The 24,843-nt window shown below is 42.1% G+C and overlaps 1 protein-coding gene across 2 annotated transcripts in view; it reads right to left on the reverse strand.

The window, feature by feature from the left end:
* LOC139556932 (solute carrier family 12 member 5-like) overlaps positions 1 to 23,982 on the reverse strand; it is a 109,337-nt gene extending 85,355 nt beyond the window's left edge. For both annotated transcript variants that reach the window (XM_071371090.1, XM_071371089.1), the window contains exon 1: positions 23,403 to 23,982. In XM_071371090.1, the coding sequence (XP_071227191.1) occupies positions 23,403 to 23,457 (55 nt within the window). In that variant the 5' untranslated portion in view covers positions 23,458 to 23,982. The remainder of the gene's footprint in view (positions 1 to 23,402) is intronic.
* Positions 23,983 to 24,843: the final 861 nt, after the last annotated feature.

Below are 24,843 nucleotides of genomic sequence, written 5' to 3' on the forward strand. Positions count from 1 at the left end.
CAGAAGTCCAAACTCTCGTTTTACGGTATCTCAATGTACAGTAGTTTCCTGGTAAGAAACGAAAGACAAAAAAACACTACTCAATCAAAACCGTCCAACCTATAATAGCAGGGCACTTGACACACCCACTCCTTTCCACACACCCACTACTTTCCTTTTGACACACCCACTCACCCATACTCAGGTCACCATATTGTGATGCAGCTACCCTCTTTTCAGCAATTTCATTAAAGAAATCCTCTTGAACATCCTGGCCTCAGAGCATTACAAAATATAATTTGCGTGTTTTTGAGCACCTCCAAGACAAATGATAACTACTAATGGTCTACTTACTTGAGACAGAAGCAAAAGTAGTTAGGTTGTTCGGGGAGGATGGGTGGGTGTAATTCATGACAGTCTAGCAATCCAAAGGTTGCATGTTCAAGTCGCATCGGGGACAACTGTAGCATTTTAGCTAACCATTACTCTAAACCTAATCCAATTCACCTAACCTGCTACGTAAATTCAACATTTGACGTTTTAGTTCTCTTAATCTTTGTGGTTAATTCTCCTAACCATCAACATAAATTCTCCTTTGTTGTTACGGCAAAACAAGAAACTTGGTCTCAGACAATGACGCACAATACTATCCCACTGGTCACACCACATCATTTCAACGTGGATAATTGGGTAATATTTGGTTGAGATGTTGATAATCAATGAGATTACAACTTATATGTGTAACGTCTGCTTCCAACTCATACTCTCATACATGTAGATCCCCTGAACGCAGCTCACTTTCCAGCCAACTTTCCAGCTCACACTCTCACACACATCTGGACCCTCTCTTTCTAAAATTATCAGCCAAAAATGTTGAAACCCCTATTACTAGCCTATTCAAACTCTCTTTCGTATCGTCTGAGATCCCCAAAGATTGGATCTCATCCCCCTCTTCAAAAAGGAGACACTCTAGACCCAAACTGTTATAGACCTATATCCATCCTGCCCTGCCTTTCTAAAATCTCAGAAAGCCAAGTTAATAAACAGATCACTGACCATTTTGAATCCCACCGTACCGTCTCCGCTATGCAATCTGGTTTCCGAGCTGGCCAAGGGTGCACCTCAGACACACTCAAGGTCTTAAACGATATCATAACCACCATCGATAAAAGACAGTACTGTGCAGCCATCTTCGTCGACCTGGCCAAGGCCTTTGACTCCGTCAATCATCACATTCTTATCGGCAGACTCAATAGCCTTGGTTTCTCAAATGACTGCCTCACCTGGTTCACCAACTACCACTCAGCTAGAGTTCAGTGTGTCAAATCGGAGGGCCTGTTGTACGGACTTCTGGCAGTCTCTATGGGGGTGCCACAGGGTTCAATTCTCGTGCCGACTCTTTTCTCTATATATATCAATGATGTCGCTCTTGCTGCTGGTGATTCTCTGATCCACCTCTACGCAGACGACACCATTCTGTATACATCTGGCCCTTCTTTGGACACTGTGCTAACAAACCTCCCAATGAGCTTCAACGCCATACAACACTCCTTCCGTTGCCTCCAACTGCTTTTAAATGCTAGTAAAACTAAGTGCATGCTCTTCAACCGATTGCTGCCCGCACCCTCCTGCCCGACTAGCATCACTACGCTGGACGGTTCTGACCTAGAATATGTGGACAATTACAAATACCTAGGTGTCTGGTTAGACTGTAAACTCTCCTTCCAGACTCACATTAAGCATCTCCAATCTAAAATTATATCTAGAATTGGCTTCCTATTTCGCAAAAAGCCTCCTTCACTCATGCGGCCAAACACACCCTCGTAAAACTGACTATCCTACCGATCCTTGACTTTGGCGATGTCATTTAAAAAATAGCCCCCAACACTCTACTCAGCAAACTGGATGCAGTCTATCACAGTGCCATCCGTTTTATCACCAAAGCACCATATACTACCCACCACTGCGACCTGTATGCTCTTTTTGGCTGGCCCTCACTACATATCCGTCGCCAAACTCACTGGCTCCAGGTCATCTATAAGTCTTTGCTAGGTAAAGCCCCGCCTTATCTCAGCTCACTGGTCACCAAGGCAAAACCCACTCGTAGCACGCGCTCCAGCAGGTATATTGCACTGGTCATCCTCACAGCCTACACTTCCTTTGGCCGCCTTTCCTTCCAGTTCTCTGCTGCCAATGACTGGACTGAACTGCAAAAATCTCTGAAGCTGGAGTCTTATATCTCCCTCCCTAACTTTAAGCATCAGCTGTCTGAGCAGCTTACCGATCACTGTACCTGTACACAGCCAATCTGTAAATAGCACACCCGACTACCTCATCCCCATATTATTACTTACCCTCTTGCTCTTTTGCACCCCAGTATCTCTACTTGCACATTCATCATCTGCACATCTATCACTCCAGTATTAATGCTAAATTGTAATTATTTTCGCATCTAGGGCCTATGTATTGCCTCACTGATAAAGGAATTTATATGTTTAAAGTAATGATTAAAGTATTCCACCCTGAAATCATATAATTGTATGAAATGTGTTAGAGTCATAATTTAATAATGTGTGTGACTAGACCATTGTGTTACTATTTCACAATATGAGCTGGGTAGAGTTGAGATATTCAAGGCCAACTGAACTGTCGACTTGTGATAACTCTGAAACCTGACAACAGGAAAGAGGGCCCTTCCAAGGCTCCTATAATCTAGGGAGGAGAGGAACAGCTAGAAACTACCAGGCTGGTAGAAAAGTGATAAACTGTGTGTGTGTGTGTGTGTGTGTGTGTGTGTGTGTGTGTGTGTGTGTGTGTGTGTGTGTGTGTGTGTGTGTGTGTGTGTGTGTGTGTGTGTGTGTGTGTGTGTGTGTGTGTGTGTGTGTGTGTGTGTGTGTGTGTGTGTGTGTGTGTGTGTGTGTGTGTGTGTGTGTGTGTGTGTGTGTGTGTGTGTGCGTGTGTATGTAGGTGGGGGTGGGAATTATAAAATAACTGTGTTCTCATTTTTGACTTCAGAGTACTCTTTGAATAAAGGATTGATCTATTGCAGACTGGGGGCTTTGTCTAATTCTTCATTAACCAGGGTCTTACTAACTTCTGGGAATTGGTCAAAGCTATAGTGATAGTTGAGTCCAACCATTGGGATAAAAATTATCGTGACACTCAACCGCCCTACTTTTCTACATTTGCACATACTGTACATAGATTTTTCTATTTTTCTTTTTTTTGTGTTATTGACTGTACATTTGTTTATGTGTAACTCTGTGTTGTTGTTTTTGTTGCACTGCTTTGCTTTATCTTGGCCAGGTCGCAGTTGTAAATGAGAACTTGTTCTCAACTGGCCAACCTGGTTAAATAAAGGTGAAATAAGTAAATAAATAAACACAGATCCCCTGAACGCAGCTCACTCTCCAGATCCCAATCACCCAAATTCTGATCACCTGCTCACACACCTGTATGTCATTATCACACTATTTAGTTCAGTTCTTTGCACCCCATCATTGTAAGGTATTGTTTGTTTTTTGACACACTTCTCTTCGGAGCTCTTCGGAGCACTTCTCTTCGGAGTTTTTCCCGTAAAGTACTCCTCCCGTGTATGATAGTTTTTGCTTGCCTCACTAATGATGCCTTTTGCCTATTCCCTGCCTGTACCTTAGCCTGTCGGATATCCTGTTACTCACCTATTGCCTGATCTCCCGGACAACGTTACTAGCCTTTTCCCTGCCAGTACTGTTGCCTTTTGGACGCCCTGTGTATGACCTGCTGCCTGCCCCTGGAACCAGCTACTTGCCTCCTCCTGTGGTACTTTACATTAAACTCCCTCGTGTTCATTACAATATGGACCACTCAAAAAGACAGCCAAAAATGTGTTGAATTTCCAATGTGCTATCACTATGATCTTAAAGAAAATTTGATGGAAAAATCTAAATCCAATGTTAGAAAAAAAACATTTTAAAAGTACAGCAAAGTTCAAATGTCAGATGTTGTTTATTTATACAACAGGTTACTGTGTTATCACTGTGCTTCATCTAATAGCAGAACCAAATGACCTGGATTGCAGTTGAGATTACATTCAAAGTAAATGGTGAAAGTGATCAATGCCATTCTAGATTCTGCACAGATTCTTACAGCAATTAAAAATGTGAAGATCTCCACAGACCTGCGACAACCTGTGCATGCTATCTTGAACATGCATGCGTTATACAGTATGATTACATAATAAGAAATGTATAGTTACAGTAACCTCAAAATGTGGCCTTGGATGTGCTAATCATTTTAAGGTTGAATGTTTCCTGCACTCCCCATTTTAAATACGTTTGATTTAGTCCTATTCTCTAACTTAGATTTTTGGTTGAGTTGGAGACGTGAATCCAACATATTATTTACTCATTTGTAAACAAACTGGAATTTAACCCAGACTAAGTTAGTGGTACAGATACAACTATCCACGCAGAAGATGCCTCTCCTTCAAAAGTTGATATTTGGTTGTGTTGACCACCAGCTGTAGATATATCAACTCTCCAGTAGGAGGTGCTGCCCAGCCTATAGTTTTTTTCTGATAGTGGATTTAACGTTGAAGATCTGACGTTGTTTTAAATTGAACATACTTTATACAAGGTTTGTCTATGTCTATGTCTGTTAATCCTACAAGTATTGTAAGCAGTAATCATGAGCCTATAAACCAGTTACACTGTTAGCACTGAGGCATGATCCAAGACAGCGTAGCAGCAAGACGTTTTTGTCCCTTGTTTTGCCTCTTGTAGATATTCAGCTTTTTTTTTTGACCACCAAACACAGTTAAATATCACAAAATATGATTTGAAATCAACCAGAGCTTGAAACCCTAGGCCTGTTGTATATTTATTTGTTGATCTCTGGGTTGAATTGAAACAATGGCTGTTTATGACTATGCAAATGCTATATAGGCCTAAATAGCGGAATTGATTATAGATGAATGATTTTTTTTTACTCTGTTAAACCTACCATTTGGAATGACTTTAATTGCAACAGTGAATCTATTCAGTTTTTAGGTGTGGTTCTCTCAACAATCATTCTCATGATAGCACAGTGACAAATATCATAGCTACTGTATGAGGGCTGGGCTTGATTAAACCCTGGATGGTAGACCAAATGGATAGCTGTAGATATATCAACTCTCCAGTAGGAGGTGCTGCCCAGCCTATAGTTTTTCTTCTGATAGTGGATTTAACATTGAAGATCTGACGTTGTTTTAAATTGAACATACTTTATACAAGGTTTGTCTATGTTGACATTTGGTTACCGTGGTGACACAATCCTGTGGTTGAAATTTCACCCTCAGAACAACAGTTGATTCTACGTCACAATACGTTAACAAATTACGTTTAAACAACGTTGATTCAACCAGTTTGTTCCCAGTGGGATACGTCCTCAAATATACAGTACTATAAATGACAATCCAATTCGCATGCTATTGCACAACCGGGTTAGATGTATGATACTATACTCAAATTCGCATGATATTGTACGCCCGCTACTCCATAATGTAACATAACGTAACATATCATACTAAATGGAGTGTCACAGATTGACGAGGGAGACTCAACATTAGGGGGGTGAATGAATGCTAGCCCATAGCGTGTTCTTATCTACATTCCATGGTTCCATGGTTCCAGCCCCTGTTTAATCTGTCAGTTCCAACAGACCCAACAACAGGTGTGTACCATCTGCCTGGTGATCATTCTGACCCACTCCACCTAGACAAGGACAGGCAGACAGGAGACTAGCGACACCTGCAACACAACTGTGATACCATCTGTCTGTCACCAGCTCACAAAATACAATTTTGAGGGTATCCATAACTGCAAATATATGAACGTTTGGCATTTAAAATATGTATAAACATGTAGACCTACAAATACATGTTGTAAAGACCATAAGTACACCATAAGGTAGCGAGGCTTCATGTCATCTATTATACATGTTGATAAACTTAGATGAACCTACAGTTGAAGTCGGAAGTTTACATACACCTTAGCCAAATACATTTAAACTCAGTTTTTCACAATTCCTGACATTTAATCCTGTTAAAAATTCCCTGTCTTAGGTCAGTTAGGATGACCATTTTATTTGAAGAATGTGAAATATCAGAACAATAGTGGATAGAATTATTTATTTCAGCTATTATTTCTTTCATCACATTCCCAGTGGGTCAGAAGTTTACATACACTCAATTAGTATTTGGTAGCATTGCCTTTAAATTGTTTAACTTGGGTCAAACATTTCGGCTAGCCTTCCACAAGCTTCCCACAATAAGTTGGGTGAATTTTGACCCGTTCCTCCTGATAGAGCTGGTGTAACTGAGTCAGGTTTGTAGGCCTCCTTTCACACGCTTTTTCAGTTCTACCCATACATTTACTATAGGATTGAGGTCAGGGCTTTGTGATGGCCACTCCAATACCTTGACTTTGTTGTCCTTAAGCCATTTTGCCACAACTTTGGAAATATGCTTGGGGTCATTGTCCATTTGGAAGACCCATTTGCGACCAAGCTTTAACTTCCTGACTGATGTCTTGAGATGTTGCTTCAATATATCCACATCATTTTCCTGCCTCATGATGACATCTATTTTGTGAAGTGCACCAGTCCCTCCTGCAGCATAGCACCCCCACAACATGATGCTGCCACCCCCGTGCTTCACGGTTGGGATGGTGTCCTTCGGGCTTGCAAGCCTCCCCCTTTTTCCTCCAAACAAAATTATGGTCATTATGGCCAAACAGTTCTATTTCTGTTTCATCAGACCAAAGGACATTTCTCAAAAGTACGATCTTTGTCCCCATGTGCAGTTGCAAACCGTAGTCTGGATTTTTTATGGCAGTTTTGGAGCAGTGGCTTCTTCCTTGCGGAGCGGCCCTTCAGGTTATGTCGATATAGGACTCATTTTACTGTGGATATAGATACTTTTGTACCTGTTTCCTCCAGCATCTTCCCAAGGTCCTTTGCTGTTGTTCTGGGATTGATTTGCACTTTTCGCACCAAAGTACGTTAATCTCTAGGAGACAGAACGCGTCTCTTTCCTGAGCGGTATGATGGCTGCATGGTCCCATGGTGTTTATACATGCGTACTATTGTTTGTACAGATGAACGTGGTCCCTTCAGGCATTTGGAAATTGCTCCCAAGGATGAATCAGACTTGTGGAGGTCTACAATTTTTTTGGGAGGTCTTGGCTGATTTCTTTTGATTTTCCCATGATGTCAAGCAGAGGCACTGAGTTTGAAGGTAGGCCTTGAAATACATCCACAGGTACACCTCCAATTGACTCAAATGATGTCAATTAACCTTTCAGAAGCTTCTAAAGCCATGACATAATTTGGGGGAATTTTCAAAGCTGTTTAAAGGCATAGTCAACTTAGTGTATGTAAACTTCTGACCCACTGGAATTGTGATACAGTGAATTATAAGTTAAATAATCTGTCTGTAAACAATTGTTGGAAAAATGACTGTGGCATGCCGACTTGCCAAAACTCTAGTTTGTTAACAAGAAATTAGTGGAGTATTTGAAAAACAAGTTTGATGACTCCAACCTAAGTGTATGTAAACTTCCGGCTTCAACTGTATGTTTTGTAACTGCTTACTGTTTCTGCAGAGAAGAATGACGCGGGCTTGAACTCAGAACTTTAAAATCACATCTACATTTCCAAGACAACTTGTCTTTCCTGTGTAATCTTTGGATAATAATATTCCGTCTTTATCAACAACAAAAATTCATTCCACAGCCTTTGAAGTAATGTAGTATTCTGCATGCTTAAAGCAATTTAAGGGCATGTTTAGTTGATTTGGCAGTGCTGTGCTTGTGTTTTATTTTTAGCAGGCTTCTGTCTATCCATCATAATAATATCCTAACCTCTGACCTATGTCGTGCTCAGACATGCCAACATGCTGTCTCCACATGCTGTTGTTACGTAAGCAGAGCCCAAATGTTTCTGTGCCATGCCATGTGACCCAGCTTTCAAGCGTAAAGCCTTTTAGATGTTCTTCAGGATTGATTAGAACAGGGATGGAGAACTTTGATGGTTGTGGGGGCCACAAAAAAACTGAAGTCATCATGAGGGACCACAGATTTTCGCAGGTCTGGGTACCAACATCAGCATTTATCTCCTATATCAGATATACTGTAGGTATTGGTCCAGTGCATCCATAACTAACTAAAACCAGATAGAAATGATAATGGACCTGTCATGACTTTACTTTCATTAATCTGATGACTGTTATTTATTTAATTCACTAACAATTAAATTAATCATGTAACAATTAACTCATTAGGATTTGGGGCACCATGGAATAAGTTGTTTAGAGAGTTATCATCTCCCGAATTAAACTCTATAAGGTCTTTACCTATAACATCAATAATCATTATCAAATACTCATTCTAAACGATCAGAACCTCCTTGTATCTGCAAAAACCCCAGCCTTGCGCATTATTCCGAACTACACAAATTGGTTTAATCATTTACTTACTAGCTAACTAAATAATAACACAGAATACACACACACACACTTACATGAGACTAAGGTCCCTAGTGGACTGACAAGATATGACGGCTTGTTACAACATAGATGGAGAGGGGGAAAAGAGAGGGGAAAAGACACACTTATCGTCGAGACATTTCAGAGTTGTTCTCACAGTTACGTTAATCATATAGTTTTCACACGAACCGCTGCCCGTTTGGAATAAGAAATCATAAATGTATTTACGTGTGAGTTTTATCTCTGTCGGAACAGCCCTCCTTTGGAAGGTTGTTGGCCTTCCAGCTGTATGGCTCTGATTGTCCGAAAGGGGTCTCCCCTTTCCCCTCTTCAGCTGTTGTTCACTCTGGAAGATAACCAGCCATGTCGACGGTTCCCATTGGTGATGAGAGTAGTAAGGATAGTCTCACTAAGATTCGATTTTCTCGATATCTGACTTAAGACAGCTAATCAGCTGTACCAGTGATTGTCTGATATGAGCTTCTCGCCTCTTCCTCCTCGTGTTGGTATTCAAGATTCGGACCACGATGGACATGAGCTGCAGCTCTTTGTCTCTCTGGTCTAAAGGAAGGTGAGTTTATTTCTACACCTCGGGTTGAGGTTCAGAGTTTAAACCATTTAAAACATCACATTTCCTGGTCTAATGTTAATTTCGTCGGCAATGTTTTTTATGCACTCTTGGTCAAAAGGGGCATTCCGTCATGCTGACAAGCTCTCTGATATCACTTGGGGCGTGGCTACTTAATGTACAAAGGATATGGGAGATAGATTCTCTTATCCCTCCTAAAATCACATTATTATCTTAACAAACATACTTTCATCATTTTCATATTGTATTCACAACATATTGGATGAACATTTGACAGATAAAGGGGGTATCCTTTCCAAGTTACAGCATTTGGTTCATACGGTTTTTAATAACATTACAAAATGAAAAATAATATGACATTCATTTTCTACATCTCCCCACTGACCATTTCCCACATCGTTAAGTTAGAAATATTGTCCCATTATTAACTTTTTGGGCGGGCAAAAGTCTCTCTAGACAAAGGCATCCTTTGGTTGATACTATTGTGACAATGAGCCATCATAATGCTGCATCAAATGTACATTATCTTAGGGGCATTGGCAAACACAATGTAAGTAATTCAATTTATGTACCCCTAATTGCACTGAATACATCTGTTAATCCTACAGGTATTGTAAGCAGTAATCATGAGCCTATAAACCAGTTACACTGTTAGCACTGAGGCATGATCCAAGACGGCGTAGCAGCAAGACGTTTTTGTCCCTTGTTTTGCCTCTTGTAAATATTCAGCTTTTTTTTCATTTTTCTGTATACATTTCAATCTCTTTTTTCATTTTCAAATTATATATACCTTCCTGCAACCTGCCTCAGCCAACGTGGTACGGATCTACCATGTTTTTAGACCTTATAACTGGAACCTCCATCAGAAGCTAGCCTTCAGAAGCTAGCCAGCTAATTAGCTACTAGCTATTTAGTCTTTGTTAGCCACTGCTATCAGTCTTTACCTTTAGCACAGACATGTTCTTTCAACCGGCCCCTGCGCCGTTGATGTCGGTGAGGACCCAGCTACTAGCCCCGGCCCGCTAACTCGCTGAGCACCGTGTCTCCCGCTCGCCTAGCGTAGTGACGACTGCCGAGCGTCTCCCTGTTTCATCCATTGCAGCTTATTGGACCCTATGATCAATCGGCTACACAGCTGATGCCTACTGGACTGTTCATTAACACGGTACTTCATTTTGTTTATCTGTCGGCCCCAGCCTCGAACTCAGGCCCTGTTTGTAGCTAACTGACCCTCTCTGCCCATTCATCGTCATTTACCCGTTGTTGTTGTCTTAGCTTTTTACCCGTTGTTGTCTTAGCCCTCCCAATCAACACCCGTGATTGCTTTAAGCCTCCCTCTAATGTCAATATGCCTTGTGTACTGTTGTTTAGGGTAGCTCTCATTGTTTTGTTTTACTGCGGAGCCCCTAGTCCCGCTCTACATGCCTCAGTTAGTTCCCTTGCCCCACCCCCCACACATGCGGAGTCCGCACCTAGCTTAACTGGCGCTTTCAGAGATGCAGCCTCTCTCATCGTCACTCAATGCCTAGGTTTACCTCCACTGTACTCACTCCCTACCATGCCCTTGTCTGTGCATTATGCCCTGAATCTATCCTACCACGCCCAGAAGTCTACTCCCTTTCTCTCTGTTCCGAATGCACTAGACGGCCAGTTCTTATAGCCTTTAGCCGTACCCTCATCCGACTCCTCCTCTGTTCCTCTGGTGATGTAGAGGTTAACCCAGGCCCTGTGTTTCCCCAGGCGCTCTCATTTGTTGACTTGTGTAATCGAAAAAGCCTTGGGTTCATGCATGTTAACATCAGAAGCCTCCTCCCTAAGTTTGCTTTATTTACTGCTTTAGCACACTCCGCCAACCCTGATGGCCTAGCTGTGTCTGAATCCTGGTTTAGGAAGGCCACCATAAACCCTGAAATCTCCATCCTCAATTACATCATTTTCCGTCAAGATAGAACTGCTAAAGGGGGTGGAGTTGCAATCTACTGTAGATACAGTGGGGAGAACAAGTATTTGAGACACTACATGCTTTGTAAGTAGGAAAACCTGCAAAATCGGCAGAGGTCTGTAATTTGTATCATAGGTACACTTCAACTGTGAGAGACGGAATCTAAAACAAAAATCCAGAAAATCACATTGTATGATTTTTAAGTAATTAATTAGCATTTTATTATGTGAAATATGTGAAATGCTTGATAACATATGTGATATTAACAGAGAAGTATATTTTCTGGGTGATTTAAAAACTTCTTATGGGTACCTGGGACGGTAGCGTCCCACCTGGCCAACATCCGGTCAAATTGCAGAGCGCCAAATTCAAGTAAATATTTAACTTTCATGAAATCACAAGTGTAATACATCAAAATAAAGCTTAACTTGTTGTTAATCCAGCCGCCATGTCAGATTTCAAAAAGGCTTTACGGCGAAAGCAAACCATGCGATTATCTGAGGACAGCGCTCAGCACACAAAACATTACATACAGTTACCAGCCAAGTAGATTAGTCACGAAAGTCAGAAATAGCAATACAATTTATCACTTACCTTTGAAGATCTTTGTATGGTTGCACGCACAAGACTCCCAGTTACACAATAAATGTTTGTTTTGTTCGATAAAGTCCTTCTTTTTATCCAAAAACCTCCATTTTCTTTGCGCGTTTTGTTCAGTAATCCAATGGCTCAAATGCGGTCACAACAGGCAGATGGAAATTCCAAATAGTACCGGTAAAGTTTGTAGAAACATGTCAAACGATGTTTATAATCAATCCTCAGGTTGTTTTTAGCCTAATAATCGATAATATTTCACCTGGACAATAGCGTCGTCAATATAAAAGAAAAACAAGAAAGGCGCGCTCTCGGTCGTGCGCAGGAAACAGCTCTGGGGACATCCCACTATCCACTGACTCAAAGTTGTCATTCTCCCTCGATTTTCAGAATAAAAGCCTCAAACAATGTCTAAAGACTGTTCCTAACTAGTGGAAGCCATAGGGAACTGACTCTGGGTCCTATCCCTTTAAATGGTGGATAGGCATTCATTGGAAAAACAACCATTTCAAAATAATAACTTTGGAGTGTTTTCTATCCAAATCTACTAATTACATGCATATCCTAGCTTCTGGGCCTGAGTAGCAGGCAGTTTACTTTGGGCACGCTTTTCATCCGGAGGTGAAAATAGTGCCCCCTACCCTAGTGAGGTTAAATATTGACGGGCTATCATCAAGCTGCCCACTTCAAACCTTCATTCATTGAATCAGATGGCTCATTCATCACAAAGCCCACTGATATTGCAAACTACTTTAATATATTTTTCATTGCCAAGCGTGTGCCCTCAGGCCTGGAGGGAAGCTAAAGGCATTCCGCTACCCATGATTAGTAAAGCCCCCTTTACTGGCTCAAATAGCCAACCAATCAGCCTTTTAGCAACCCTTAGTAAACTTCTGGAAAAAATTGTGTTTGACCAGATACAATGCTATTTCACCGTAAATAAATTAACAACAGAATTTCAGCATGCTTATAGGAAAGGACACTCAACAAGCTCAGCACTTACACAAATGACTGATGATTGGCTGAGAGAAATTGATTGCAAAATGATTGTGGGGGCAGTTTTGTTAGACTTCAGTGCAGCTTTTTACATTATCGATCATAGTCTGCTGCTGGAAAAATGTATGTGTTATGGCTTTACACCCCCTGCCATAATGTGGATAAAGAGTTACTTTACAGAGGGTGTTCTTTAATGGAAGCCTCTCAAATATAATCCAGTTAGTGTCAGGAATTCCCCAGGGTAACTGTTTAGGACCCTTGCTTTTTCAAATTTTACTAACGACATACCACTGACTGAGTAAAGCCAGTGTCTATGTATGCGGATGACTCAACACAATACACGTCAGCTACTACAGCGACTGAAATTACTGCAACACTTAACAAAGAGCTGCAGTTAGTTTCAGAGTGGGTGGCAAGGAATAAGTTAGCCCTAAATATGTCTAAAACTAAAGCATTGTATGTTGAACAAAACACTCACTAAACCCTTAACCTCAACCAAATCTTGTAATAAATGATGTGGAAATTGAGCAAGTTGAGATGACTAAACTGCTTGGAGTAACCATGGATTGTAAACTGTCATGGTCAAAACATATTGACGCAGTAGTAGCTAAGATGGGGAGAAGTCTGTCTATAATAAAGTGATGCTCAACAACACTATCAACAAGGCAAGTCCTACAGGCCCTAGTTTTGTCGCATCTTGACTACTGTTCAGTTGTGTGGTCAGGTGCCACAAAAAAGGACTTAGGAAAATTGCAATTGGCTCAGAACAGGGCAGCACGGCTGACGCTTGGATGTACACAGAGAGCTAATATTAATAATATGTATGTCAATCTCTCTTGGCTGAAAATGGAGGAAAGATTGACTTCATCACTACTTTTATTTATGAGAGGTATTGACATGTTGAACGCACCGAGCTAAACTACTGGCACACAGCTCGGACACCCATGCATACCCCACAAGACATGCCACAAGAGGTCTCTTCACAGTCCCCAAGTCCAGAACAGACTATGGGAGGCACACAGTAGTACATAGAGCCATGACAACATGGAACTCTATTCCACATCAAGCAGTAACATTTTATTTAAAAAACAGATTAAACATTGGCACAGACATATGCATACACGCACACACACACACACACACACACACACACACACACACACACACACACACACACACACACACACACACACACACACACACACACACACACACACACACACACACACACACACACACACACACACACACACACACACACACACACACACACACAGTATACATACACATGGATTTAGTTCTGTAGATATTTGGTAGTGGTGGAGTAGGGGACTGAGGGCACACAGTGTGTTGTAAAATCTGTGAATGAATTGTAATGTTCTTAAAATTTTATAATTTGCCTTAATTTTGCTGGACCCCATGAAAAGTAGCTGCTGCTTTGGCAAATACAAATGCAAATACTAAAGGGTACAGAGAGAGTTCTCTCCTGCCTAAATTTGTGTGTTGGAGAGGGTCTGGTTATTGTCAGCCATTGCCAAGCTGGTCTGACACGTTTTGATCCTCACAGGACAGTCATGACAGACCTATAACCTATATTTTAAAATAACTGCCCTTTTAACCAAATCATTTCGTCAATTAGCTTCAGCCAGCCGGTGTGCGACCGTGGCAAAGTTGGTTTGACTTTGGTTATCTCTGGGGATAGTTAGGAACCGTCAATATATTACACAATGTAAATTGGACAATATTTTTCATGCTGCACATTTTTTTTGTCTCATTAAATGCTTTAAATATTTGTATCTGGATTTCTACAATTTATAGTTGGTTTGGGGTTTTTAAGTCATTGACATTTGGAGATATTGATATTTTAAAATATGGCCCCATGTACATTGTACAATTTACTGATGGTCTCCATCTAGCCCCATAGGGATATCGAATGTCAAACTAAATTGACCATGGGCATGACGATTGTGTCACATGCAGCTGAGCTCCGAATTGATGATTGCCTGGGTGCTGCCAACCCACATACCCTTTTTTCCTACCATCTCTGACTTTATGGCGAAATGATCCTTTTTACACATTGTCGTCAATTTAATAAATGTCTCTGACTTGTATTGACGCCACATAGGCCATTTTAGAAATTAAAAGTTGCTTTTTAGGGGCAGTCACTCTTTAAATAGACATGGGGGCCTCAGACTGGGCTCTGCCTGGGGCCTCCAAGTCACGTCCAAGTCCACCTGTGTGTGTGTGTGTGTGTGTGTGTGTGCGTGTGTGTGTGTTTGCGGGTGTTTGTGTTTGTGTTTCCGGTGTTTGTGTTTGTGTGTTTGCGGGTGGGGTGGTGATGTGTAATATTTAGATCACTGCAGATAGAAAGGTGATGTATACTGTGAAGAACATATAGTTCACATTCCGTATCCTGAATCAGAGTAAAAGGGAGAAAAATGTTGAAAAAGAGGGAGAGTGAGAGTAAGCGAGGAGAGGATAATAAACTTTCCATCTGACCGTAATTGGTGAAAATCAATGTGTATCAAGACCGAAAGATGTTTGAGGGAATTAAATCTCAGAGGTTACGAGAAGTGAGATTGATAAACCCCCCAAAAATACACTTGGCCTTCAGATGGATGCACATAGCTTGGATTTATGAGTTTACATAATTTATTCTGTAGAGATAGGCAATTAGGTTCCTTAAAAACCTGATTGGATGTTTTGCTATGTGGTTCACTGCGCCAGTATAAGATCATCTATTGAGTTCTTTAGTAATGCATACTCTCATAAATTCAAAGCTGCAAACATGTAACACAATGCTGTTTAATTAGCCAATGACGGGTGTTGCTAGGTACATCAGACCTCTGTTACGTGGGATGGGAGAGGGAAGATCTTGTACTAGAGCAGTCGATACAGAAATGGAGTGAATTAAAGTGTGTCTGATGTGCAAGCACATTCCAGAAGAGAGCCTCCCGTCCTCTCTCCTCACCTTAGCGCCAGTCCCATTGATAGACTATTGATTAGCCCCCAACGCGTCAATTTGTATTGCTGCTTGGCAGGCAGTGAGCTGAGGCTCTGGGGACTCTGTAGCCTCAGTTCCCCTTGGAATGGACTCCGTTTCCCTTGGACTTTTGTTTTATGTAGTTTGTCTTTGAAGACGATCAGAGTATGTTCCAAGGCCTATTTCATTATTATGTTCCCGTTCTGTCTGTCTCTATGGGGCCGATGATCACTCTCCTGCGTGTGTGTCTGTGCGTGTGTGTGCGTGTGTGTGTGTGTGTGTGTGTGTATGTGTGTGTGTGTGTGTGTGTGTGTGTGTGTGTGTGTGTGTGTGTGTGTGTGTGTGTGTGTGTGTGTGTGTGTGTGTGTGTGTGTGTGTGTGTGTGTGTGTGTGTGTGCGCATGTGCGTGTGCGCGTGTGCGTGTCTGCATGTGTGTTTTATATATTAAGACTGCAGACTGCCTCATTATCACTCTGTTTGGCATAATGATGTATCTCAAATGTTGGATTGAAAACAAAAGGTCACGCTCCACCTGTGAGCCGTGTCTGACACCCAAACAATTAGAGTTTGGTGCATTTCCCAGTCTCGTATCTGCACAGGAAACAATGGACAATTCTGGTGTGGGTGGGCAGTGAAAATCACGTGGATTCAAGGACTATGTCCTGTACTGACTTTGTTTCACTGTATATTGTGGGTGGAGTATGCGATGCACATATATCTTCTGCACTGTACATTCAAATGCATATGCTGCACTCTAAATGTTGAGACATGAGTGTTGAGACACAAACTTGAAGACCTATCCTCAATTGTGGGGGGGAGGACCTTTGAGGGGTATTTCAACTTTCAATTTCACAGTTGCCCTTCTAGATTGTGTATCAGCCAGCTAGCTGTGTCTTTCCCAGGCCTGTTTGTGCTGATGTCTGGCTCAATGTACAGAATCATAATAGAGAAGTAATTATCTGGGATCACACGCAGGGGACAAATGGAGCCACATGCAGTCAGACTGTGACATAACCAAAGCATAGATCAGAGTACAGGAGGAGAAGGTAGGTGAAGAAAGGAGTGACTCAGGTTCCTCTCTCTCTCTCCCTCCCTCGCATCCCATTTCTGTTTCTGTGTTCCTTTCATCTGCCTGTCTGTCTTACTCTTATTCTATACCCGTTTCTCTCTTCATCTCTATGAGAAGATGTATAAAATACTAACTGAACAATCTGAGGTATGTCTGTATGTTCTTCAATGGCCTCAAGTACATTACCATTACCATTAAACAGTGGCACAATTCGCTCCTGTATTGAGATTCGTGTGTATTTCTCCACCGGACCCTGAATGCTGGTGAGACGCAGCTGAACAATCCTTTACCCCCAGAGATAACAATCTGTCTGCTGGTCTGACAGCAGGCCAAGGCTTATTTGTGTATCAATTTCCAATTGTCTTGCCATTACACTCCTCTGTGGCTGTCCACTTACTCCCTAGTCATTTTAACAAACGTGTAAAATTAAACCCGTGTCATCAGATTTTGCCTCTCTCTCTATCTCTCTCTCTGTGTCTCTATGAAACATATTTCAGAGCTGATTGTAAGAAATAAAACTCAGAAACAAGGATCTGGACCTCTCTAGTCACAGTTCCTCACCTTCCATTAGTATTAAGCTCAGAGCTACAAAAACATTTTTAATCACTGCTAAATAAATAAAATACATTTCACTCTTTCACCAGGGAGGGACTCGCATCAGCTGTTTTCGTCAAATAGAATAAGTACAGGTTGGAACCGAAGTAATGACTAGTTATATATTTAAACAGTCGCCAAGCAATTACAAGGAAGTAGATGGCAGAGCCTGCTGTATAATTAAGATGTTTTTCTATATATATATATTTTCCCTCCATATTCTACCTTTATTGGCAATATACTGTGGGGCAGACTGACTTAAGCATTTGCGTCAGAGCAAAGCTTGCACCTGCTCTTTTCACAGTTTATATTATTGTGATGCCTGTTATTGTTCCTTTCTGAAAATAGCAGGTGCCAACATTTAATTGTGAATAAGCCTTTCCAACAACATTGCATGCAAACGGGTGATAATATTGCATGACACCTATGGCAGTAAAGCTAACGGGCCAACTTTGTCCTGAAGCTCTATTTGAAGTTTAGATGTTTGAATGATGTTTGCTCTACTGAGGTGGGTGTTTAGTGTATACGCTGGCTATTAACAGTTTGATTTGTCGTCTTTGTGTCACAGCGGTGCAAATTAGCACCTTCTCTTGGAACATTCATCTTATGCTGTGTCAGTCCCGTAACTCAGACTATTAACCATAACCCCTTAACTCATCAGAGGGACCAGTGTGTGTGTGAGTGTGTGAGTGCACGTGTGGGAATGTGTCAGTGTTCTCAGCAACTCCAGGAGACCGCAGCAGGGTCAATGCTCACTGAGTTTCAAGTCAATAAACAGACAGCACATCTTCGCCGTTAATCCAATTTCAATCTTAGGGCTCTATTCCATCCGTATCGTGGAAGTTCAGCGTTAGAGCCAGTGGCAACTCCTCAGAGGAGGAGGAAGCAGGGGACCATGCCTTTTTAGATAAAACTATACTAAATATATTCACATCACTAAATACCTGATTAAACCAAACTGTTATGCAATAAAGGTCCACAGTAGCCTCAGCATCACCTTCTAGGGTAGCACCGTGGTGTAGATGAAGGTCAGCTAGTTTCCGTCCTCCTCTGGGTACATTGATTTCAACACAAAACCTAAGAGGTCGTGCTCCTCACCCCTTTCCATAGACCTATTGTACATGGTAATTATGATGACTTCTGGAGGAAGTCCTCCTACAAATCAAAGATTTTGCACTATGAACTAACATGTTGTCCATCCAATCAAAGGATCAGCAAATGAGCCTAGTACTACACATTTATGATTTTGAAGCTTGGTGATTTGGTAACATTGTTGGATAGATTAAGATTGAAATTGAGGTCGTGAATAATGACAGTTGAGAATTTTTAGGATATTATTAATTTGTTTCTTCAATCTACAGGAGATGGATTATATATTGCTTGCTTGTTTTTATTTTTGTGTTGTGTTAGTGTAATTTATTTCAATATGCTTTGCTAACTTCAGTAGCAATTCGATAGATACCTACCAGAGTGCCATTTTCTCTGCCAGAATGGCTAACTCTAACGACAATGTCGTGGATTTTAGGTTGAAGAAGCCCTTTCATTGACCACCTCAGATTCCAGCTTCTGGGAAAAAGCTGTATAGTTCATATAATGGACGAAGGTCTGTGTATTCAAACTGCGCAACACAACGAGAAGTTAAGAAGGAACAGGGATGTTCTCAAGCAGCTTATCGACACTACTGCATTTTTGGTCATGCAAGAGTTCGCTTTTACTTAGGGGCACGATGAGAGGGAAAGTTTTGCTAACAAGGGCAACTACAAAAGAGCTTGCAGAGGTAATTGCATGTTACAATGCTTTACTTGCTGAGCATATGGACGTTTCTACTGTCGTCTCTGGGATGTAGAAATCCATTCTGAATGATTTGATCGCTTTCATCGCATCATCCATTAAAAGTGAGATTAAAAGAAAGGTTGATGCAGTATGTTTTTTGGCACAACACGTGCTCAAGTGCACTTTCCACTTTCCTCCAGTATTTATTTAGCAAACCTGATAACATGACCGACACAAGTAAACATTTTAGGCGGGCGCCAGGTAGCCTAGTGGTTAGAGCATTGAGCCAGTAACCGCAAGGTTGCTTGATTGAATCCCCGAGCTGACAAGGTAAAAATCTGTCGTTCTGCCCCTGAACAAGACAGTTAACAAACTATTCCCCGATAGGCCGTCATTTTAAATAAGTATTTGTTCTTAACTGACTTGCCTAGTTAAATTAAGGTTCAAATGTAAATTTGATATATATAAATGTTGCAGCAGTCGAGGCTACAGCTAAACATTAGTGATCTGACATGCTGTATGGGATGAAAAGAACATTTGAATCAACTGTATGATGTGATGACATCATCAACACAATAGTGATGACATAGACTGTGAGTAAATTCTTTATTAGGCCTACAGTTGCATAGGCCTACATGAGGCAAACACGCATAAAGCAAGCTCAGCCCTGTAATTTCTATTGTCGATCAATTGTTGTCTGTGTGGAGGAAACCACCCTTTTAGTCTAGTCTAAATATAATTACAAGGTAGGTGCAGTTTGACAGGGTTTCATCCTGCCCAGGACCAGGAGTTTTTTTTAAACCATGTGACCTGATTAGGAAAAGCTGGTACCATCATAGCCATTATAAAACCTTTTAACAACTGATTAATCACTGTCATACCCTATAGGGTCCAGAGTTTTACCTGGTTAGTTTACCAAATAAGCAGAAACTGCAGGCCCCAGGGGAAAACAATTGCCCCACCACTCTGGGACCTGTGGTGCCACCTGTCTTTTCGCAGTTGTCAGTTATCGTCAGGTATGTGGATGATTTTTATTCAGGACCATTTCTTGGGCTACTTTGACGTGTCGAGTGAGCGAGATGCACAGTCTGTTAGACTTTGTGAATTCTGAGATGTCTGAGTTCAACTTCATGGAGAAACTTGTCCAAACCTATGATGACGCCACTGTAATGGAATGTTTCTGCTATTTGTAGTCCCCTCCTGTTCCTGATTAAGAGGTGATGACAACTCCACTCTACTACCAGCGTCAACTTTCTCCTGACATGAACTGAAGCCATGTCTCATGTACCGTACCCTCTCATCCACTGGCACATCGAGATCATCCTGACGGGTTGCATCACTGCCTTGTATGGCAACTGCTCGGCCTCCGACCGCAAGGCACTACAAAGGGTAGTGCGTACGGCCCAGTACATCACCGGGGTCAAGCTTCCTGCCATCTAGCACCTCTAAACCAGGTGGTGTCAGAGGAAGGCCCTAAAAATAGTCAAAGACTCCAGCCACCCTATTCATAGACTGTTCTCTCTGCTACCGCACGGCAAGCGGTTCCAGAGCACCAAGTCTAGGTCCAAGAGGCTTCTAAACAGCTTCTACCCCCAAGCCATAAGACTCCTGGACATCTAGTCTATCTACCCAGACTATTTGCAAACTGCAGGCCTTGAGACAAATGCCAAGTCAGGCAGTCAATCCAAAATATTACAGACCAGATCAACCCTTCATTGACAAAGACATGAGTTGGACAGGGATTACGGCAACACTTTTTATAACCCACCTGTGTGGAATTATGAATTCATTTATAGTTCCCTCTATCACACATGGTGCATTATAAGACTTGCTATAAGCATTCATAAAAAGGTCACAACGTATTTTAACAGCCTTTAGGCTCTGCATTCATAATGCATCACATAGCATTATGCATTATAAAACAAAAAAATCCTTTAGAAATACATCAACGTTTATAATGCAGAAGGCTCATATGCTGATATATGCATGTTGCTGCAGTCGTTTTAATTGCCTAATGTTTTATTCCCTGTGCAACACACATTCGGGCTCTCTGCCCATTCTATGCAACACTGGGTCATAATTTAACTTCAGACAATGACCAATGACAAGCCAAAAACCAGCCAGGACCACTGTACCACAAGAGTCCAATGAGAAACCCAGGAGAATTCAGAATGAGTTTAAAATGTGCACACACTCCTACACACACACAAAAAAAAACACATGGACGCAAGAATGTGCACGCAAATGCGCACACTCTAGGAAAGATAGTTTAGCAGGAATTGTACTATTCCTTGGTAACGTGAGATCCTAAAATCCCACACAGCTGGGGATTGAACACGAAGCAGAGTTTGAGCATTTGCAGCAGACTGGGGGCAGGAGTAGATAGAGAGAGAGAGATTTCCGCACAGCCTCATTTCAGCACCATGGACAGAGTCTAATCCCAGCAATGTGTGCAGTCCACTGTATTAACAAATGCAGTAGACTGGAACAGCATTGCATAGTTCCAGAGAACAACAGTATTCAGAACCACGGACAGCGACTGTGTGAATACCAAGATTAATGCTTGCACCATGGAGATAAGACTGCAGTGGCTTTGAAAGTGTTGCCTCACATTTTTAAATGTATGTAGTTCAAAAGCATAATTGAAGTGTTCAGAAATAACATCAGCTTAATACATTTTGGGAAATCCCTGTGATTCATAATTAATTTGTCTTATCAGCACATAATTAATCCTGCCTTTACAGCAGTGGTGAGCTGTAGAGCACACACAAATACGCATGCATGCACATACAAAAACACGCGCATGCATACACAGGTGGAGCACAAACAAGCCTGTCATGGAAAGTCTGTTTTTGCCCACATATGCATACTGTCAACCTCCATCAAAAGGCTTTTCAATATGATCCAAGATGACTGAAGCGTGAGCTCAATGTGAACACACACACACACACACACACACACACACACACACACACACACACACACACACACACACACACACACACACACACACACACACACACACACACACACACACACACACACACACACACACACACACACAAAAACAGGGGCTATCATGCTATCGTAATTCACACCATTGTGAATGGCTCATCATGCCCCCTTGAGACAATATCCTTGATGGGGTGAGCCATCAGCATGAATGAGTTCTGTAGATCCCTGGAGTTGAATCTAAAGACAGGATTCCCCAGACACTCTGTAGGGGTTGACTTTCTGCTCTGATCACTCTATGCCTTATCATAGAGCAGAGAAAATGGCTATGACAAGAATACAAGAATCTACAAGCAGAGGCTCAGAGCACTGCAAGCCACATCTGAAGGAAAGAAGTTTCTATGCAGGTACACAGAAACGTTACTGCACCGCTCTGGTGCAAAGACGCAGGGGTCGAGGGACATCCGTCCTGCCACTGTATTTACTCAAGTTCAGAAAAAACGTAGGGATTATAGTCAAGAAAAAAAGGAAATGGTCTGAACGCTTGGCAAATGGACTGTGGTTGACATATGCATCCCCAGGCAGTCCCTTTACCCAAACATGACTCTGCCTGGGAGCCAAGTGACAGTGACAGTGCCATGAAGCAGACTGGTCCTCTGGCTACAGGAATACAATAGATCTGCTGCTCCTCTCCTCTTCTTCCCACTGAAACATCATTATTATTCCTGTCACAGCAGCCTTGCAGTAACAGCTACAGCTGAACACTGTAAATGCCGGTGGAGGAAGAGGAGTGCAGAGATACAGATACATTCCTCTGTCCACCCCCCCCCCTCTCTCTGTCTCTCTCTCTCTGCCTCTCGCTCTATCTCTCTGCCTCTCTCTCTATCTCTCTCTCTCTCTCACTCTCTGTCTGTCTGTCTCTCTGTCTGTCTGTCTCTCTCTCTGTCTCTCTCTCTGTCTCTCTCTCTCTCTGTCTGTCTGTCTGTCTGTCTGTCTGTCTGTCTGTCTGTCTGTCTGTCTGTCTGTCTGTCTGTCTGTCTGTCTGTCTGTCTGTCTGTCTGTCTGTCTGTCTGTCTGTCTGTCTGTCTGTCTGTCTCTCTCTCTCTGTCTGTCTCTGTCGTGGAGTGACATACACATGAGTGTTTGCACAACCCCACATATCCCTGAAAACAGACACACACTCACTCCCACAAACTGTATACTGTAACTTGCAAAGACAAGCACTGTACTCACATGCACACATTCATGAGCACATGCACACTCATACACCTCCCCCCAAAATAATGTTGCCATAAACACCTTATACTCCCCCTCACAAACACACGTATTAACCTCCCTCCCCTTCCACCTTCCAACACAAACACAGTCACCCCCACACACCCACTCACACCCCCTCACATCTATGTGATAGATTTCATCACTCACCCTGGCAGTTGGGTCCCCCCTCTCCCTCCTCGGTGTCTGTCAAGTTGTTTAGCATCCTCTCTTCCTCAGGCTGCTTTCTGTGGAGAGAGAGACACTGCTACTGCTCTAGCGCTCTGCTCTTTGCTGGCTGACAACCAGAGCTCTGTGGGTTGGAGCCACGGCAGGGAAAGAAGCACGAATGACAAGAAGCACTTTTTTATTTCTGCGGCTCACTGCCTTCCTGTCTCTCCCTCTTCCCTTCCCTCTCACGCTCAGAAAAAGAGCAGTGTAGAGAGGAGAGAGTCTTTGCCTCTGCAGATTTTTTTCTCTCCTACACTTCTTGTCGTCTTTTCCCTGGCGTGTTGCGTGATCTCTCTCTTTTCAGGAGGAGGATAAGGAGAGTGAGAGAGGCTGCAGGGTATAGCTGATGATGGAGTGCCTGTGAGCACGGTCTCTCACTCACACGCACGATCCGTGCACTGCACAGCTACGATCGGCCCTCAGTCGGCCTAAGCTGTTGACTAAATTCCTCATGCATTCAAAACACATTATCTCTCTCTCTCTTTCTCTCATTCTCTCACACACACACTCATCACCATCCACCATCTCATCATGAGAGAGGAAGGAAGGGATAGAGGGAGGGAGAGAGAGAGAGAGAGAGAGAAAAAGAGAGAGAGCGAGCACGAGAGCGAGAATGCACATCAAATAGAGTTCTGTCTTCTGTGATTAAGAATCTCTTTTTATGTTATTTTCAAATGCAAGACAAGATTCCATTTCATTATTGATTATTTATCCCTCTTTTTGTATATTCTTTCTACTTCTCCCTTTAATTTTACTCCTGTATAGTTACTGTCAGTTATCTGCAGTAGGGCTGCAGGGTTTGTATAGCATTCTCTGAACCTAATAATTTGAAACTGAAAGCTTTCACCGTCAACAAGCTGTGGATGCACTGGTCTAACTGCTAATAGCCTGACAAGGTTAAGTTGAAAGACTACATTGGTTCACCAACAGCTTCAGTCAAAGGGTCATGACTTTTCCAAAGAAGCACTCACAGCATATTACTTTTGTATCTGTTCACAATGAGAAATGTACAGTTGAGATTCTAAATGACCTATGGAGGGAAACTCTTAGCCCTTACAGGAAAAACACATGATTTCACATGATGAAAACATATGGTTTTTGGAACACTTCACACGTGACATTTCACATATGTGGTTCACATATGTCTTGAGGTCGACATCAATTCTTACTGACCTCCAGGCATTGACCTGGAAATGATCTGATGACGTCAGACTCATTCTGAACAGGTTGCAGCCTACCAGGATACTTGGTGTTCTTTCCCTTGGCAAATTAAGATGTATGCTAGGATCACTTAAGGTTTCGAGCAAAATACCAGCCTTAGTCAAATTACTCTAAGGCCTTTTGACTCTACAGCTACATTTCTCACCGGTTTCTCCACAGA

The sequence above is a fragment of the Salvelinus alpinus genome, chromosome 28 (genome assembly GCF_045679555.1).
Source record: "Salvelinus alpinus chromosome 28, SLU_Salpinus.1, whole genome shotgun sequence".
Taxonomy (NCBI): domain Eukaryota; kingdom Metazoa; phylum Chordata; class Actinopteri; order Salmoniformes; family Salmonidae; genus Salvelinus; species Salvelinus alpinus.